Here is a 20,387-nt window from a genome sequence, read left to right on the forward strand (position 1 = left end):
AATTGACCTAGGTCAGCTCATGAAGTATCCAGTTAAAAACTACCGAAAAATAATTAGCAGGACTCTATATGTAAGGGATGGGCAATTCCAGTAATTTATATTAGTGGGATACCCCTGCCAGTAGACCCCCAAAAAGCCCATCCCCTCATTGACCTAGGTCGGCTAATAAGGTAACCAGTTGATACCTACTGAAAAATGATAGGTATCACTCATATGTAAGGTTTGGGCATTTCCAGAAATTTCTATTAGAGGGGTACACGTGCCAGTAGACCCCCAAAAAGCCCATCCCCTCATTGACCTAGGTCTGCTCATGAAGTATCCAGTTAAAAACTACCGGAAAATAATTGGCAGGACTCTATATGTAAGGGATGGGCAATTCCATTAATTTATATTAGTGGGGTACCCCTGCCAGTAGACCCCCAAAATGCCCATCCCCAATCATCTCCACCCAAACTTCTTTTCACCCAAAATGTTATATCTATAATTATATATATACATGCAAGGTATACTTAAAGATAGGATATAACAAAGTTTTGTTCAGCTTCAGCACTTTCGGAAATATATTTTTAAATTCATAACAGAGTCAATACAATATTTGAACGTTTGTTAGCCAATATATTCATATTTATGGTATTAAATAATAATAAAAGTCCAAAACCAACATAAACTTTGCTTACAAAGTAATGACCTTCAGTACAATACAACATTTGTGAAATCAGGGCTCTTATATCGCTTACTGAAATATTTAACTTGTCTCAATTTTGCCAACCAATAATTCTCCAATTGTGCAGCATCAGCCAATACTGCAATCCTTATCATCCACAAAAGTATGTGACTTTGTGAGCTTCGGAAGTATCATCCTGGCATTTTTTAATATTAAAGGTATAATGTCATGAAATTCAAGGCAAAATGCAGTCAAGTGTTAGTTTAGTTTCTAATTATTGGTTCATACATCAGCATCCTAAACACATGTGTTTGTTGTACCATTTATGTTGCATGATCATGTGCAGTGGAACAGATCATGATTGCACAGGAGAATACTTGTCAGCCTACAACTGGTTTACAAGCAACACTTGTTAAACGCTCATACTGGCATTACTGTTATTGAAAGAAGATGCAATATGAACCACAGAAAATAATGCATATTTTTTTCATTAGATGCAGACATTGAAGAATTTCATTGATTTCCAATGCATATTTATATACTCTCTTCACAACATGTGAAAACAATATTCTGTATGTATAATTTGTAAAGGTGTTGTAGAACTAGGTGTTTAGCATTAGCAGTATATCAGTTAGGAATGCATTATTATGGGCTCTGTTTTGGTGTCAACACAATAACAGACTAAAACCTGCTAAATGTAGCACTTTATCATCAGGTTTCTAGTGCAATTATGTGGAAATGACAACCAGCTAAAAACTTGGGTTCTAAATTAAACTGCATAACTTTACCTTTACTTACTTACCCTCAACCATGTACATGCCCCTATGCAGTATTGTGGGTAATGTCAAATTTAATACACATCAACCAGTCACTAGTCAACAACTTCACACATCAACTTCCAGTTGCAGTATTATTGTACTTTCCATAACCTCATTATTCTTTTTGAAATGAGCGCCAAATGCAATGTGGGTTCATCTACTCAACCATCTACTCACCAAGTACGAGAACAGTCTAACTGACATCAGAAGCAAATGCAAATACTATACTGTACATATGAGATTAACTACTGGCAGTTGTAACACATATTTTAAGAGAAGTCAATTATAAACTACTTTGAAAATCTATCTGCTTTAGTAGAAGATTCCAATTCGGGCTTTTGGTTCAGTGTATAGTAAAGGTTTTGAAATTATAAAAACAGAAAAAGAGCATCAATTCAGTTATAATATGCAATACATTTTTAAATTGAAGTAAAAAATTATTTAAATTCAATACAACTCATCAAATTTGTAATATAAACCTGAATGCAAATTGGTGTAAAAGGGAGTTCCAATGCCCTAATAATGAAGTTTTGTAGATAAAAGGCAATAAGGATCATTAACTTAATATGATCAAATATGAAATATGACATTGTGTTTACAATTTAGCTGTATCTGGCTTATTTCTCTCTGGTGCAAACTGTTCATAAATTATTATTGAGATGATACTGTCCCCCATAAATGGAAAAGTGCAGGATATTGACATTTTATTAATTTGGAACAAGAATTTATAATGATGTGACATGGCTTAATACTCCTTAGCCAGGTACAGTAACTCTCTTTTCTCTGCAATCACATGGTTGGTATTACAGGGCTTCAGGTTCAATTAACATACACTTAATTTGGAATACTAGTTTGTAGTATAGGTAAGTTCTTTTTCATTTGCAAAAAGGGACATCTAGTCAGGGGTAGCATGATCTATGCAGGGATTGCTTGATTTGTAATTTGAAGTTGTAACAACATTCCATTTGTATGCTATTGAAAATGTACAACCTAAGCAAATCAAATATCATTTTGTGTTACTATTCTGTTTTAATAGGAGACCTGTTCAATCATGGCTGAACCAAATTGCTTAACAGTTTTCCCAAACTATAAAGAACATGAATAACGCTTATCAATTTGAAAAAAACAAATAATGTACATGAATACAGTGGTTCAGTTTCACCCTAATTACTTTGTGTTAGTGGTTGGTAATTTTGAATTGGTGTCGATAATATGACATACTTCTCCAGTTTTCCAAAAAAAAATAGGAAGATCATCTCACTAATTTCTTCTCTCACTAATTGGTTGTTTTTCTGAGACTATAACTTTAAATCTTTGTAATATTTTACAGGATCAACACACAAGATTAAATTAATCTGCCAACATACTTAACATTCTTTTCTCTGCCAGCTTCTGGCATTTGCCAATAAACCAGTTGTATGGGACATCTTCGCCCTGTGTCTTTAGGAAGTCATTATCTTTTTTTGATCTAGGTGCAAAAAGAAACATCAGCAAAGTATTAGCGACTTCTTAATATACAAATAAAAAAAAATTGGGAAAATCACCCCCTACCCCAGCCGTCAAATTAAAAAAAACTGACTGAGGCAATCCCCCATTTCTAACATCCTAGTAAAAACACTGCACAACTCATGAATAATTGATGACATAATGTCCTTTCCCATATGATCAATTGTATATCATTATTCATATGAATATTTAACAGTTAAATTCAAGTGGTTTTCCACACTATACTTAATTTTTACATATGTTATCAGAAAAGACTCGTAGATGACCTCGTTCTTTAACATCGTAGAAGAGCCACTACTTCATCGGCCGTGTTAGGTAAGAAGCATTTGGTGCAGAACAGTTTAAGCAAAAACGACATTTGAGCTAATATTCATGTAAAATAGCTCAATTAAGTATTATAACAGGCTAACCATTATGTTTCAATACATGCCAATAATTAATATCAACACAAATGTCCACAAATCATCTGATCATGCACATTTCAGGGTAAAATAGGGATAATTTGACACATTTGTTTACCAGAATAATAACAACATGGGTGCTAAAATATCTGATTGAGACTCATCTGACAAATCTCTCTTGCAAGTTTCCTTCTGTAGTGAGAGCGAGAGATTAAATTTTGAAAAGGAATGGGCTTGAGAAGTTAGCCTATGTTGGCAAAGGCTCTTAGTATGTATATCCACCCCCCCCCCCAAAAAAAAGGTGAAACACTGACCTGTTCTGAGAATTTTGACAGATTATTAAAAATACTGTATGAACTATACAGTGATGTCACTGAACCCCACATGGAATATTGTTGCTACTGAAAACTAGCTTACTCTAACATACAGATACATGCAGTAGTCAACAGTATTGTGCCTGGCTAACCATAATTATGATAGGATGGTATACATATATAGTAGACACAGTTGTCAACAAAGTTCTTGTTATTGAACTTTTTACTGTCTAGCTTGTGACTAATATGCCTAATACACATGATTACAAATTGAAACTCATGGTTTTAGTAAGTGGAATGCTGGAATGAATGATTAAAAGTAAATGGTCCATTCCATTAATTGAGGTTCCAGTTACTGACATTTATGTGCCATTTTATGTGCCATATACAGTAGTCTTCCACATTGTTATGCTTTTAAGCTTTATGGAAGACTTCCCTCCACTTTGTACTTTTGTGGCAAACAAATAAATAAATAAATAATTAACTAATACTAAAGTCAAACATGGATCCACAATTAATGGAAGGTTTGTCAAGACTTCCTGTGATTTAAGCAGATTTTTCTACCTTGCATCGTCTTTGAGGTTCCTGTGATGTATTTTCTTCTCGTGGCTCTTTTTCCATATGGTATACTTCCTTACTGTAAGAAATAATATCATATCACATCAAATAGTAGAAGGTACTCAGTACTAGTAAATCACAGTGAAAACTTACAAAAAACACAAACTATTTTGAACTGACGTACAAGTGACCCTTGATACAATCTATACTCTCCTGCACTTCCATGAACAGGCATCTCTACACATGGAAGCACTTTCTATAACTAAAATGTCATGCTTACTATAATTGCCCAAATTCATGCAAAAGCATTCAGCTTTGATATTATGATATCACAATGCACAAGTGCTTCATCTGTCCCCACAAAGAGAGACACTGAACAGACACGGACCCATATTTAAGTGATCTTCAGCAGACCACAATTAGAGTTGGGGTGGAGTCTAGAGTAATATCTATTTGCTAGAATTGAATGTGTAGGAAAATTCCTCTTGACAAACCATCCCTGGTACTGTGTACCACAACCACTTTGGGGTTGATTGGTCAAGATGCCCAAACAAACAATAATTTTGGCATCGGTGGGTAAGAATGAAGTACAACTGGTAGTCTGGTAACCAGTGAGATTTGGCCAAATCTTTATCCTTATATCACTATGTGTAGAGAACCATATGATGGTAAACTATGTTCACAGTGTTTCAAAATAACAATTTCAGAGCACCAGATTGGGATTGAATGTCCATACAACAAACAACCACCAGTCATTGCCTATCAGTTGTTAGCAGTGGAAGACTAAAACCTAATGAGCAGCACTGCTAAAATATACTTTGCATGTGCTGAAATGATGTGTGATCTAAAAATAATTGAGTAAACATAAAAGGAATTAACATAAATACTTCTATCCCTCCTATAAATATTGTAGTATAAATTTTTGCTTTAATGCAAATGGTAGAGATTGCAGTCCATACCTTTTTGACCCTTTGAAGTGTTGCGACGGTTGCAAACAGGGATATGATCTTCATCTCCATCACTCTCCTCATTAGTTGTTACAGCTAAAATTCAAAGCAGAAGACAGAGCTGGTTTACAGCATTATATAAAACAATATACTGGCAAGATAGTCAGAATAATGCATGTTATTTGCTCATATATTTATGATCAATATCAATTTTATGTTTTCATTTCAATATTTAGCAAATATGCCCAATACAGCAGAACTTTGTCATGTGATTGTTTATCAATTGATATGCCATGTCAAGACCAGCTGTTGCACATAGGTGTAAACAGGTAAATCTTACTTTCCTTAACAATGCATTCAATTTGCTGTAACAATTGAGTGGAATATATGGTGTAATTATAATAGCACCCATAATACCTTGATTTGTCTCCACCTCTCCCCCAATTTTTTCCAACATGGGTTAGCCATATCCATGACATAACATTCTTCATTCAATTAATTTCCAAATGAATAAAGACATTCCAAATGCAATGATCATATCACAAGTTGAAATATTTTAATGAAAAGAATATTAAAAATGTGGATAATTCACATTGGAGCTTCATGGTGGAATGTTGGCTTAAGTCAAAGGTAAAGGCAATTGATTCCACTGGTCCAATTTAATGAATAATGATGGTACAATTGCTCAATACAAATTCAACAAAGCATTACAGTATGTATCATGTACACAGTACACATGCAAAATGCTTCAGACAAGTGACAGCCTACAGCATATAATAAATATAGACCTGAAATGCTCTCATTTTAATAATATTCTTTCATACCTGTAAAATTGTGCTTCCCGTTAAGAAATACAAAAAGAAATTTTACACTCTAAGATTTTTCTGCAAGTGCATCTTTTTGTTTTTATCAAATCTATTGTGGCCCTTGCTCACACATCTCTGGTCTGTGTAATGTTCCACTGGAACAAGTCCAAATTTTCCAAATCAATTATCAATAACTTTTTAAGTGTGTAGTGTACTTGATATGAAGCTGTTGAAAGTTTAAAATCTGTTCAGCTATTCAATGTATACTAGGTTGCTGCGTGAATATGGAAGAATCTCCTTTGTACTTAACCTATTCTCACATGTCCAAAAAAAAAGGACGGACTGCCTCCAGTTGACTATTCACACCATGCGCATGAATCTGTCTTGAATAGGTCTGTTCATTGTACAAATCAACAAAACACTCATTGCTGCAGGAATATAGCTCTCGAAAGTTATTGTACAAATCTCACAGCCCCACACTGAGACGGACCTACTGTACCACAGGTACAAGTACCATCGATAAACAGCTCTCTAAACCACCATGCAACAGCTCAAACAATTTGTTTGTTTCCTTTTGACAGATGAGATCAAAACCTATGTTCAGTTTTCCCCCTTACAGTAACACAGAATCCCACCACGCATACAGCCTCACACAGGTCTAAACAAAAAATAGAAGTTTCAGAGCACAAGTAAAGCAGGTTGGAAGTGAAAGTCCTAATAAAAAAAAAAGCAATGCTAATTGCCCATTAGGTGTTGTCGGTGGATAAAACTACATGCTTATACCTCTGATAAGTAGTAAAGTTGTTAAGTGAACTGTATTTTGTCCGGGAGTGTCACTACTCAACAAGCCCCATAGGGTTTTTAGTACACTTCCTTTCACAGGTTTTGGTTCTTATCTCCTACTGTATGTTGTTATATCATACTTATGTTATATAAAACAATATAAATGAAATGAAAAAATGAAAGAAGCACTTCAAAAACATACTGTAGTTGCTCTAAAAATTACTATATGTGTGAAATAAGAATAAGCAAGTTACAAGGTGTTAGACATATTCATCTACTTCTCTCCTGTATATGTGTTCTGTTAATTGTGGTTTCAATGCAAATGGCAGAGATTGCAATCCATACCTTGTTGACCCTTTGAAGTGTTGTGAAGTTTGCAAACAGGGACATGATCTTCATCTCCATGACTCTCCTCATTACTTGTTACAGCTAAAATTCAAAGCAGAAGACAGAGCTGGTATAGAGCATTATATATAAAACAATATACTGACAAGATAGTCAGAATAACGCATGCTACTTGCTCAAGTTCCTTCAAGACAGTTGAGTAAATATGATGGGTGAAAACAGTAATAGAGGGTAGAGCAGCTAACTATGATAATGGAATTAGATGAAAAGCAGGACTGCATTGAAAAGCTATGAAGAAGGAGAGGGGCAAACAGTAGTTGAAACTGGTTGGAAAAGCCTTAGGGGTTGAGTTCATTATAATAAGCACTTCACTTTTATCATGCCATACTCAATGGTATCAATCCTCAAAGGTTTCAGATATGATTAAAATACAGTAAATACAAAATGGGGTCTATGGCCTCAGTTACTCTACCCCATCCTTTTTCCTCATGGTAAACCTTTTCCCTCTTCAGAGCTTCCTTGTGGGAAATTAGCTCTCCACAATATTCTACTAGGAACTCCCCTTTGATGAACTTCCTATGTGCAATACTCCATAACCTGTAACCACAAAATATGCAGTTACAGTTGGTCAAGTTAATATCATTTTCTGGCCATCATAGTACTCACAATAATATGAGAGTTGATTACAACATGTAATTGACATTTAGGCATTCACAAGTAAAAGCCCTGTCAACCTAATAATTTGGAGACATTCTTGAATCATCTATTGTACCTCCAGGTTTACGGTATAGTTTGTACCCATGCAATATGACAAAACCTACATGAATGACCCATTTTCAATTATTTTTTGTACCTGTAGCTGATTTAAAATGATCTTGTGCAACAACACTTAAATAACTAATGACATAATGTGTTGTCCTACCTAACACTATCAACTACTAGTTTGTACCAAGTAATCTATGTAATATATCATGCTTACAAAATATTGGAAAGATAAACTATTGGAAGACCTAACGATAGGGCTCATTTACATTTCAAGACCAACATAAATTTGAGTCTGATGCTAACATAGTGCCCTTCATGCACAGTATTATCATGTTTATAAGCACACATGTAGTACATAGGCTATCTGACTGATTTTAAATTGGTGGCACCACTAATATGAGATTTTGCCATGTACTATATAAATTCTTGTTAAAGTATAGCTTCATACCAAATATTATGCAGATCATTGGCATGGGATCATGCCAAATTAAATTGAAAGTTTACATTAAGCCCCACATTCAAGGGAGCAGCTGCACAATGCACATATCTACTACCCCTGACCAACATGTGTACATTTACTGCAATGCAACATGTTTTAAGCACATACTTTTACCATTCACAACACTGTTCGTCAAATACTGTGAATAATTCAAAAAGCTCAACTAACATACACACCAGTGCTGTTGTATTTGAGACAAATTTAGACTCAACAATAACGCCATCAATAAACTGGACTGAAAATAACCATTTATCAACTTTGTTAGTACAGTAGTGAAAAGCCTCTTTTAATGGCCCCAAACTTCTCTTTACACGATATCTAAGTTGCATCGGTTAGAAATATATCATAAAATTATAATGCTTTTGCAATAAACATTTCATGGTGCAAGAGCGGATTTAAAACAGCAGAACTACTTTCAAAGCACTGAAACATCCACATAGGCACTAATTTTTTTTTCTGGAGGTATAGACCCAACCATGCACGCATCGCCTGACGTTCGGCTACTGCTGGGCTCGGTCTAGCGAAAGGAGGATCACCCGGATCGAATGTTTGGCTCATCGCTTTGATAAGGCGTCATACTTAAGACAACATACTGAAGACAAAAGTTTGAACTTGGCATCAAGATGGCTTAACTTAGTTCAAGACATACCTTTAGTTGCCACCTGAGGCTTGAAGTTAGATTTGCAAAGACAATCATAGGAATATTTCCACTCCCAGAGATGACAACCCTGAGGATCAGAGACCAGACCAGAGCTGATGTTTATTTTTTTACCAGTGGTTTTTAATATTTGTGTAACTTTTTGATGTGCAATTAGCAATTTAACGGGTGAGTGAAACCATGCTGTCTCCATTTTTTTTGTACTCTCCCCAATGAGATCAAAGTATAACCGTGCCATAAAGTATTATTTTAAGCAAGTGTTGTAATAATATTGTAGGGTAAGTGTATCCTTACCCAGTAATGTTACTGAAAAATTAGGTCCCGATCGAACAACAATTGCATTTATTTTTACTAGCCCCTAGTTGCTATCGTATCACTTCCCAATCCCATAATGTGCGAATATATTCTACACTATAGGGCAGCTGGTCAAGTACCTTACTAGCTTCACTGTTTTACCTCTGTTCGCCTGTCCTGCCCCTTCAATCAATTTTCACCGCCCAGTCCCCCATTCATTAGCACTTATATTTGTACTTCCCTGTCGCCAACTCCATAGGTTTATATTTTTCTTGCTAAATTCCACAGTTCACTATTCACTATTTGCATGTGCATATCGTACGCCTGTTTGAACTTGAGAGTTTAAACTACACATGCGCAAAGCCTCAAAACCTGATCCAATATTTACCCTGGGCTCTTTGCAGTGTCTGTAAACAACCAGCTCCACGAAAATTACAGTTACCCAGGGATAGGCTATATCAATAACTTTCTACGAAATATGCATTAAAAAAATCCTTTAAATTTGACAATGCAGGAAGTTCAGTAATTTACCCAGGAACCTGTTTTAAAAATTACCAAATTTATTTTATGCATGGTTCACCACAAATAAGCATATTCTGAAAATTTTAGTTGAATTGCTTCACAACTGGTCTGATTTTCATTGTGAATTGCTTCCCAATGGGTTTGAAATATTCACTAGAAATGCCAGTTGTTGCATCTGTACCTGTACTTGAAGTTCCTCTTTTGCATCAAAAAAAGGTTGGTAGATTAGAAACTAGAAAGGGAAATTGTGAACCCCCTTTAGAGTTGTATATTCAACCTCAACCATTGACAAGTAGAGTGATTCAAATGAAAACTAGTCACATTTTTTAACAAGCAGAGTTGAGAGCTATGAAATTCACTCAGTTGCACGCACTGATCAAGGTTTTCAACTCAAAATGGGATGTTTAGATTTGCAGCTACAGCAAGGGGCGTGTCCATTCTTTATTAATTTATAATATAAGACTATCATGATATTCCACCCAGTAATGCAATATCTGCCAGAAGTATTTGTTCACAAGCAGAAGATATTTATTGTGTAATGGATTGTTCAGGAATGCCAAAACCAAATAGTGGATAAAGTCATGTGTATTATGTGTACAGAAGCAGTTTAAATGGCATAGTTTGTATATAGGTTATAATAAAGGGTTAGCCTGTCATTTTCTATGAGTTACTGTGTATGTACATTACCAAAAATGTTATTTACATGTATGCCTTTAATGCAAAAATATAGGAGTTTCATTTTGTAGCTACTGTAGGCCTTTTCTTCATAATAGTACCAACCATTGGCAAATGTGTTTCACTTTGTAGGAAAGAAATACTTTTTTTTGAGATGTGCAGATGAGTTTTTGCATCTCTCAAATGTTTCATATTGATAGGTCAGTATTTACCTTTTAAAAAACATGTGTAGATTTATTTTGGTGTGATGTAGCATAAAATTTGCAACTTGTGGATTTGGCCAACAATTTATTCAGCGATTAAAGTTAAATTTATAGTGGATATTAGTGAAATTACTAGTGATTGCTCGAAAAGATTGGAGAGTTGCAAGCAAATCTGTCAAACCAGTGGTGACATGTGAATACAAAGGGTTGACAGCACCAAAATTAATGCATGTAACTTTTGACTGCATGTTACTTAAATAGCTTACATGTGTGTGCGCACGTGTGCATGCACACATGTAAGCTATGTGTGCATGTGCATGCAAGTAAAATATTCAGTAATCATCATATCCCGAAATGGCCTACATAAACAAAACCCAGGAGTAACTTTGAAAACACCCTTTTTGTATTTTTCACTTGGGGTGCAGGTAATGATTTGTTTGTGCAGGTAATTTTTGTTTAACCTACATGCACAGGTGCATGTACAATTTTTTTTTTGTAATTGGAACACTGGTTGACAGTCACCAGTTTATTACACCTCTGTTTATAGCTCCATGATTACACATTCAAGAAAGAAAACAGCCTCAGGTCATACCAATTACAGGTCACTACATCAAACCACTATACATCTGTTGCATTCAATTCAATACCATGAATGCCATAATATATTGACCAATCCCAAGACTTCTAGTCATTAAAGTTACAGTAAATTCATCAAATCTTTGACATGGCAATATGTGCACCTACTCTAAACCATGGCAGTGAGGGAAGATCTCACCATGAAATGTATAAATGTCCCAATGCACCACCTCACATATCCATGAATGTAAACACCTGTTCCAACATGCATGACCATAAACATAATACTTTTTATAGAACAGGTTCAGCAGATGACTCTTTAGTTCTGTTTCTCGTTAGACATAAATTTGGCATCCTACTAACCACATCTTAGATAACAATTATTTTACCTCTGTGTGAAAGCATCGGTGACTAAAACAGCTATGTAAATTAGTGTACTGGTTTCATCTTAACAAGTTCTAAGTGCTGGGCAGAAGAGCAATAGAGACAGAAATTGCCCTAGGATTGATTACAGATAAAAGATAAAAGTGAATCTGTGTAAGAATGGCACTGTATACTGTGTGGCACAGTGCAGCACAGTGTAACAGGAACTGGAATAGATACTTACCAGTTGGAGTAGTTTTATGTGGTTCGAGTTAGTGTTAATATTCACTAACAGCTGTATGCCGTTCTATGCCATATACTGTGTACAGGTAAGGTGGGAAGGGGAAAGGGTAACGACAATGTTCGCTCTACATTAGCAACGTAGGTTTCTGCAGGTTGATATGTACATATGCTTTTACTTTAACCTTTGATTTGGTCCATGACACTTGCCTTTAATGATTAATGTGTAGTCGATTATATGCAAAGACTTGATGGGTCAAGTATCAATGCTCACTTTACAGAGACAGCAAATGAATATACTGTTATCAGTGTTCTTTCTTACAAAGTAATCTTGAATTTCAAGGTAATGATTCTCATGTCTGCTTTGGTAGCATACTGTACCTAGTTTTGCAGATACTTTTCTAGGACTTATATTCCGAGAGCACCATTGGTATTCATGTGTAGCCTTACCTATGGAAAATGGTGACATATTTTAGTGTGTTTCACAGAACATGAGTCTTGAAAGTAGAATGCATAAATATGCTATTGTTTAAGTGTAAAATACATTTTAAAAATTTAAGGGTTGGAACAGTCCTTTTCCTTTCATTTACATCAAACCTCTCATTGACCAAAAATCTTTCACTTGTATTCTTTTTTATCATATCCTTTTTATATTCATGATGTAAGATCTTTTTATCATGAAATTTGTTTGATGTAACTTTGAAGTTTACCTACTTCACAAGTTAAAGAGAAATTTGTTCAAAACTTTCTCAAGGCAAGAGGGATGTTATGAAGTGATATTCTACACCCCCCTCCCATGCACTTTAAGTTCTTATCAAACAAGATTATTTATTCCTTTGCACTATTGACCTTCAACTTTCCCCTTCTAGGGTAGGGTACTACAGTTCCCAAAATTATAGATATACTTTAGAAATTGTTCTGTCCATTTCCCAGATGTATACAGTACTGTAAGGAAGGTTCAGAAAAGGAAAATCAACTAAAAATTAGGATAAAGAGTTGTTTTCATTCTCACTTTGTGATATTTGGACCGGCGAAGACTAGAGAATACCCAGAGTTTTAGCAACTGCCTAAAACTGTATGATCTGATCTATTATTTACGTCAATGAGTTTCATTCAATCTGGGAGTCAAACAATATAAGAGAAAACTAATTAATGATAGCCTTTAAACTTTGTTTCTAAACAGATATGCTTGAATTACAAATAAAAGTATAAAAAAAAACATAATCAATGCATCTAATCAATGCATATACTGTACATAAACAGAATAATTTGAATTCGCGCAAGTGAACCCTGCACTACATTAGATCGAAAAAGACGTGCAATTAAACCAAACTAAACATACTAAATTTCCCGTTACTTCTACATAAAATATCAATACAAAAACAACAACTTACTTCTTTGGCAGTATACTAAAATTTCAAGCTATAATAACTTCAGACTATCAAGCTTTCCTGAGAAAAAACGGTTAATAGTTCTTACAGTAAACAAATCGACCGTGTAGGAATGTCGTAATTGTTTCCTGAGCGTGACCGGAAATTAAGTACTAAAATATGATAAATGAAAAGGTTAAATAGAACTGAAGGTAGCATACGCCCATTAAAAGCCCCATTGACTTACACACTAAATCACAAAAGTAATGTGGTCTCTAAGTCTAGATAGAAGTTTTCACTAGCTAAACGCTACCCATCACCGGATAGCTGACAAGTTGGCCTTTCATGGCACCATCAATTTTCCGTACCATGACCATGAAGATTTTTTGCTATCCGAGCCGGAAGTTTTCGTCACTTGTAAACAAACCTCTTCACTCAGTGGTAAACAAATTTCCTACGCTGCTCCCGGGAGGCCTAAAGGGGTCTAAAATTGCCTCAATTGACCCAATTTTCTCACCACATGTACTTCCATTCATGCTCTTCAACATGCAAGCCACAAAAAACTAGATTATGATTGATAACAGGTCACAAAAGATGTTCTCCCGCTGCTTTTCGGCACTTTTCCTGAAGGAGAACAATCGAGCGGATTGATATAGACTCTAATAGGAGTATGCCACCTGAAGCGTGCAGTAATCCCGACTGCTCGCAACATCATTCATCAGTGATAAATTTGTAAATGTTCTTTCTGTTCAACATTAGGGTATATTGAACCAGTCACTGTTGAGATGCACATCATGTGTCCGTCCAAGCTTTTACAACTTTCGGATTGTTTTTCTTGGGATTTATTATTTCTGGAAAGTTAGCGGAATCAATCAGACATCAATTCCTTTCTTTCTAAAATGCACACTAAACATCCTTCAAAATAGCCCTCTTACTGACCAACGCGTATGACTCATCACCTTGACCGAAAATCCTGTGGCTCTGTGCGGACAAGTTGGTTGGACTATTCCATTCATCAGGGGGGGGGGTCTTAAACAGTTTTTCTATAATTAGGATTGCATTAGATAAATTAATTGGTAATTACTTGTTTCAACATTTAATGATGCATATTCTACGGTCATTTTCTTTGAAATAATATTAAGTTCGATAAAATATGACGTTTTGAAAGCGAATCTCGGCTGTGGCGTTGTAGGTGAACACTGTGCATTGTGGCTGTACCCTATTGCAGAGTACAGGATACAGTACACATATCATGTAACGGCATGCCCACCGAAGAAAGCGTAACTTGTATTTTTCTTAGAAGATATTCGATTGCATGATTGTACTTGGTCCGATTGAAGATAGTGACCAATGAAAATGAATTTAACATCAATTTAAAGTTATTATATATAAAGAAAAAATACTTCCCAAAACCGTTTGAACTAAATTTGTCAATGAATATTCAAGAGGAGGGTTACGCAAACAAAGTACGGCTATCAAATGGTGATTTTCTTCAGTATGTACTGTGTGTAATCAATGAGGGTTTTGAGTTCGATATTTATTAACCTTGCATCGTAAATCACCCAAGTCCGGTGGAATTTTAAACTGTATTGTTAAGAAAAGAACAGAACTTGAGAGACAACACATTTCTCTGTTTAGTGCCGTTTGAACTAAGTTTTTTCGGTATAAACTGTTCACGTTATGGCTGTAGGAAAATGGTCTATATGGTAAAGTCATAGGCCTAAAACTGCGGCGGTCGAACTCAGTTCGCGTGCCACACAGGGAATGGCGCTAAGGAATTGATATGCCTGCAATGGTTGTTATGGGTATGATTTAATGAATTGTTTATCACCAGTATCTTGAAGTAATTTTACAAAGGACTTTATTGAACTTTTGTATTACAGAAAAAAATGATTTGTGTTGTCAATGGAACTCTTTAATCATTTTCTTTTTGGGTGGGCGCATTATAATAAATTTCCCCTGCGGGCAGCGATAATGCCATATTTTTCCAAGCTTATAGGTGGTATTTGCCACATAGGCCACTAGTTAGTATTGGTGGTATTGTTAACAGGTGATTTGAATAAGTACTTTCAGAGAAATCCCAAGATAAATGTTTTGTTGCAATAAATGACCTTTTTTTCCATACAAAATGCAGTAGGCACTAGGCCTTTATAATTAGGCTAGTCCAAAATCGGTAAAATAATGAATCATTGTTTATCAATGAAGCGCAACCTAGCTCAGATATATATTCATATGTGAAAAAACCTATCCATACTCCAACACAACTCTCTTCTAAGTTTCCGAATGGCCCTGATGCGAAACGTTTGGAATTGCCCTAGTATCCTACTACTAAGTACTAGGCTAATAAATACACGATAATATCAATTAGGCCTATGATAGGGCTAGTTACGTTTTAACTAAGTTAGGCCTAACGTTATGCACAGCCTATAGACCTAACCAGCTGGCGTAATTAGGAGAAAGCCATAAATAATAGCCAAGCAGAGTGTGCTTCGAAAATATAATACGGCCGCTTATGCCATTAAATGAACTACGCAAATAGTTAACTTACCGTTCTTCCCGCGCCGTGTGACTCGCACATCTGCATTTGGATGGACTGTATCTAGGCATATACTCGATAGGCTAGCTAGGCACGATCGAGGTTCGCGTACGTATAGCCGTACTGCGCGAAGAGCGTAACGTAATAGAGGGCCGGCTTCTCATCGGTGCAATAAGATACCGTGCAATACAATATTGGCAATATATCTTCATTTTCGCTATTCATTGCTTAAAAGAGGCTAATATATTTTTCCTTTGGGTAATATGTTTAAAAGGGTGATTTTATAATAAAGATATACATATCGATTTTCATTTTAAAGGCCATAATCAAAATGTTGCCGAAAGTGCTGTTTTTAACACACGCACATATAGCCAATATCAGAATGCCCATCTTCAATGCTTTCTAATTTACCTAGTTTTTACTTAATTTTTATAAATCTTAATAGAAACGAACATTTTTCAACCCCCCTTGACTTGCTTCCAACAATATTTGCAGAATGTAACTCTATCGTTCCAATTTAAAAGGCAGAACTTAGGGCGACAGTATATATGTCGCCCTAAGTCAAATGGTGCCCTAAGTGCTATTTTTTTCACATGAAGTGTTGCCTAACGGTCGGATTTATATATATATATATATATATATATATATATATATATATATATATATATATATATATATATATATATATATACTATATTGATATCTTATAAAATATAGTTATATATAAGGGATATAATATAATGAATATATGAATATATATGAATATTTTAGGGATAGAATGAAGACTGAGATGTCAAAATATGTTTTGAACTGAAGCACATTGATGGAACTCACAGCTTCATAGCATTGTATGTTGTTGAGAAATATAATAATGTAGGTTTTCACTATATTATGATTAGTGCATTGTTCTGTGTAATCTGTGATGTCATACAGTGACTGTACCAACAGCTCTTTCTCCTGTAAAATTAAAGTTATGATATTAATCCTTTGAAAATGATTTAGTCGTGTCCCAGGAAGCTGCAGTTTGCAGTGTACTCAAATGACTTCACAATTAAACACTGCTCCTTATCATGGAGGAGTCCTACTTTATCAGTGAAAAATAAATAAAGAATTTATAAATAAATATTATATATAATATTAATATTTTAATATTTTTTAATATTTTAATTAAAATTTATAATTTACTAATGTACATTAATATATTTAATATAGTATTGTTCGATACAGGTGACAAACGCCTACAGTACTGTACAGTGGAATTACAATCTTCCTTACCGGTTTCGAACCTCTGGACATACAATCAGCATCCATAGCCTAGTGGTTAGGGTGTCCGCGTACAGAGCGGAAGGCCCGTGGTTCGAATCCCGGTGGAGGCTGAAAGTTTTTTCACTGTTCTTCATTTTCCAACTCATTACGATTTTCATTTATATATATATATATATGGTCACTTTCGGTGATCATGCACTGAAGAAGAGCTAGTTTTGCTCGAAAGCTCTGCAAAAACCAAACATTGGCTGTTTTACTTCCAATCACTTACCTAATTCAATTATTGTATCTCACTCGAGATCCAGCCTTTCTCTAAATGCAGCATAGTTGTTTAACAGTTATTCAGTTATTCCTATATATATATATATATATCTATATCTATATATATATATATATACATATATATATATATAGATATATATATATATATAGATATATATATATATATATATATATATAATATATAAAACTAAATAAATAAATAAATTCTTTCCATTTATGACAGCAATCATTGTATATTATGATATGAATGAAATATAATAACATCTTGGTTTCCAATTGTTTCAAGTCTGGATGTATGACACTATATTTTAACATTGCTGTTTGTATTACTGAGTAATTTTAAACTGACTGGCATGTTTGAGCAATGACAGTGTCTTAGTTTGTGTTGGGAGTGAGCTTCCTTTACATTTGAAGATTATACTACATTAGTTGTTAATAAATGTTACCAAAGATACAGTGTTACGAGATTGCCCAAACTATTGATATCAGTATGGTACATTTTTTTAAATATTCTGTTGTAAATTGTGAAACATTTGAACTTGTTTCAATAGAAATTGAACTGTGCTTTCTGTTTCCTTGTATTAAAGACAAAGAGAGCTTATTCCTGAAATGCTTACAACAGAAGATAAAGAGTTGGTTTGAAACCATGACTCCTGTCCCCTGGATGAAGTCTTGTCAATGGAAATCAAGTGATCTCTTTATAGCCAGCGGCTTAGTCTTAACAAATTCTGGTTCAAAAATATCTAGCAGAGAAGTTGACCGAAAATGTAAGCTACACTACCTAGATATCTTTACTGATGAAAGACTAAAAGCAGAGACTCGAATCATTCTGGAAGGACAGCCAGGCTCCGGCAAGACAATGCTCTCCTCTCAGTTGGCCTATGACTGGTGTTGTGGAAAGCTTATGGATATCCCCATGGTCATCTATCTGCCCTTGAAAATTGTTGATGACATGACAATTATTCAAGCTATCAAGATGTTTTACATTCGTAAAGGCATTCCCATCACAGAAGAGGATATTGAGTCTATGCTTAACAGTGGTAAGAAGAAAGTCTACCTCATATTGGATGGGTTAGAAGAATACAATGGTGTAACCAAAGATGGAAGTCCCTCAGAAGTCATGAGAGTAATGACAAAGGAAAAACTGTCCAACTGCATTGTTATGATCACAAATAGGACAGATTATACCAAGCATCTACCTCCAGGTCCAATGTTGAAGATAGGAAGCTTTGGTGAGGACGAAAGGAATGAATACATTAAAAAGGTCTTCTCTGATGATGTCAAAAGGCAAGAAGAAGTAAAGGAATTGATTGATAATGTTCCATTTATTCTTGATCTTTGTAATGTTCCACTACTCTTTGTGTTGTTAGTACATAACATTGATAGATTAGGAAAGTTACAAGAGGGTCAGCTTGACAGGGTTACTCCTTTTGTGAAGGCCATTGTAGACATTCTGTGTTCTGTGCAGGATGAGGAAGACAACCAGAGTCATCTATCTAACCAGCAGCCGGAATCAGTTTGTGAAGAGGATGAGAGCAGGTTAGAGAGTGAAGCATTTATCAAGCAGGAGGAATATGGAGTAGCTGGTGCTAAGTTTGCTGAGTGGGAGCCTGAGGCACAATCATCTGGTCACCACACACATGATTTCACACTGAAGAATCATGCTACCATTAAGTTTGATCCTGATTCTTTTGTATATCATGGACGGGAAGATGTTTCATTTGTTTCATCAGATTCGGAAAAGGATGAAGAAAGTACATCTGACACTGAAGAGACCCCTGGGTCACTTCTGGAATATACTAGTGAAGAGTATGAGAGCAGTTCAGAGAGTCATGATTCAACAGACTCCCAAGATACATGCATTACATTGGAGGAACTTGCATTTAATGGCCTCTGTAAAGGAAACAAACAATTGTTTTGGCAGAAAAACTTTGTGGATAGATGTGTCAGCGATAGCAAAACATGGATAGATGCTGGGTTACTTGTTGTTGAGGAAGGAACTCCAGTTAATTCCCCTGATAGAAATCTTCAGAACGACTCACGCAGTAGAACTACCCAGTCACTGAACACATCTAATGTTACTTCAGAGATAAAAAGAGGGGTACCACCTGAACCTGATATTTTGGCATCTGACAATCAATCAGAGAGGAATCCAATATTGGAATCGAAAGAGAAAAAATCAGAACCTTTACTGAACAGAAAAACTTCGAAATATATCTCGCTACAGGTCAAATTCCTTCATAAGTTAATTCAAGAGTGGTTTGCAGCAAAGTATTTAGCCCGCCTCTTCTGGGGTCACAAAACAACTGAACACCATTACAAGTATCAATTGTTCAGAGAACACTTGGCTAACATAGACCCAGCTGATCTCTATTATATCTTGCGCTTCACTTGTCACATCTGTCCTCCCAGCTTTCATTTCATTGCCAGTTTTCTCATGAGAGACTTTACAACAGGAGATGGTGAGATTCCTGATTACATCATGAACTGCATCTGCCTCTGTTTTGCCGAGTATGATGGTTACAAAGGACACAAGTTCAAGGACATTGTCACAGAGATCTTTAGAAGAGAATCTGTCAACTTCAGCTCTGAAGATAGTCAACTGCTGCTGAGGTCAAAGGTTTCTATGCTCACCTTTGCTTCAAGATCAAAGGTAAAGTGTGAATACAACTTTCTTAGCTCAAATACAGCAAATCTCTGCTTATATCCCGATATCTGTGATACATAATATGAAGTGTGCATGAATACCACATTCACTTTTTCCAGTGTCGAGTACAGCATCAATCCATAGGATACAAAATTAAAGGTGTATATGTCACCAATTTGTGCTAAAACTTAAGTAAATCTAGTATGTTGAGATATTGATGAGGTAAGTACATTTTAAATATGTTACCTCTTGAAACGTATCTTTCAATCCAGAGAAAAAAAATGATCTTTAGTACAAGATCGACCTAATGTATTCATTCTGGGGATATCAGACTAATATATTAATTGAT

General features: G+C 35.3%; 2 protein-coding genes across 10 annotated transcripts in view; one reads left to right on the forward strand and one right to left on the reverse strand.

Annotated features, from left to right (window-relative positions):
* LOC139977726 (uncharacterized) overlaps positions 1-20,387 on the forward strand; it is a 204,413-nt gene that overhangs the window by 132,872 nt on the left and 51,154 nt on the right. For all 9 annotated transcript variants that reach the window (XM_071987248.1, XM_071987246.1, XM_071987253.1 and 6 more), the window contains exon 6: positions 17,979-20,044. In XM_071987248.1, coding sequence (XP_071843349.1) covers positions 17,979-20,044 — 2,066 coding nt within the window. The remainder of the gene's footprint in view (positions 1-17,978; positions 20,045-20,387) is intronic.
* On the reverse strand, positions 532-16,256 carry LOC139977763 (uncharacterized). Its single transcript, XM_071987398.1, has 6 exons — positions 15,856-16,256; positions 9,056-9,134; positions 7,143-7,226; positions 5,221-5,304; positions 4,268-4,340; positions 532-2,950 (listed from the first exon to the last, which is right to left on the reverse strand). The coding sequence occupies exons 1-6, from the start codon at positions 15,889-15,891 to the stop codon at positions 2,833-2,835; spliced, it is 474 nt and encodes a 157-aa protein (XP_071843499.1). The 5' UTR covers positions 15,892-16,256; the 3' UTR covers positions 532-2,832.

This window comes from Apostichopus japonicus, chromosome 12 (assembly GCF_037975245.1).
Source record: "Apostichopus japonicus isolate 1M-3 chromosome 12, ASM3797524v1, whole genome shotgun sequence".
Classification (NCBI taxonomy): Eukaryota; Metazoa; Echinodermata; class Holothuroidea; order Aspidochirotida; family Stichopodidae; genus Apostichopus; species Apostichopus japonicus.

What these genes read in the sequence shown, in the direction of transcription:
- LOC139977763 (XM_071987398.1), bottom strand. Translation starts at nt 15,891, where the DNA reads ATGCAGATGTGCGAGTCACACGGCGCGGGAAGAACG. An exon ending in GCCTCAGGTGGCAACTAAAG is followed by an intron (nt 7,227 to 9,055) that starts GTATGTCTTGAA and finishes TTTGAATTTTAG; the next exon opens with CTGTAACAAGTAATGAGGAG. An exon ending in CACTTCAAAGGGTCAACAAG is followed by an intron (nt 5,305 to 7,142) that starts GTATGGATTGCA and finishes TTTGAATTTTAG; the next exon opens with CTGTAACAACTAATGAGGAG.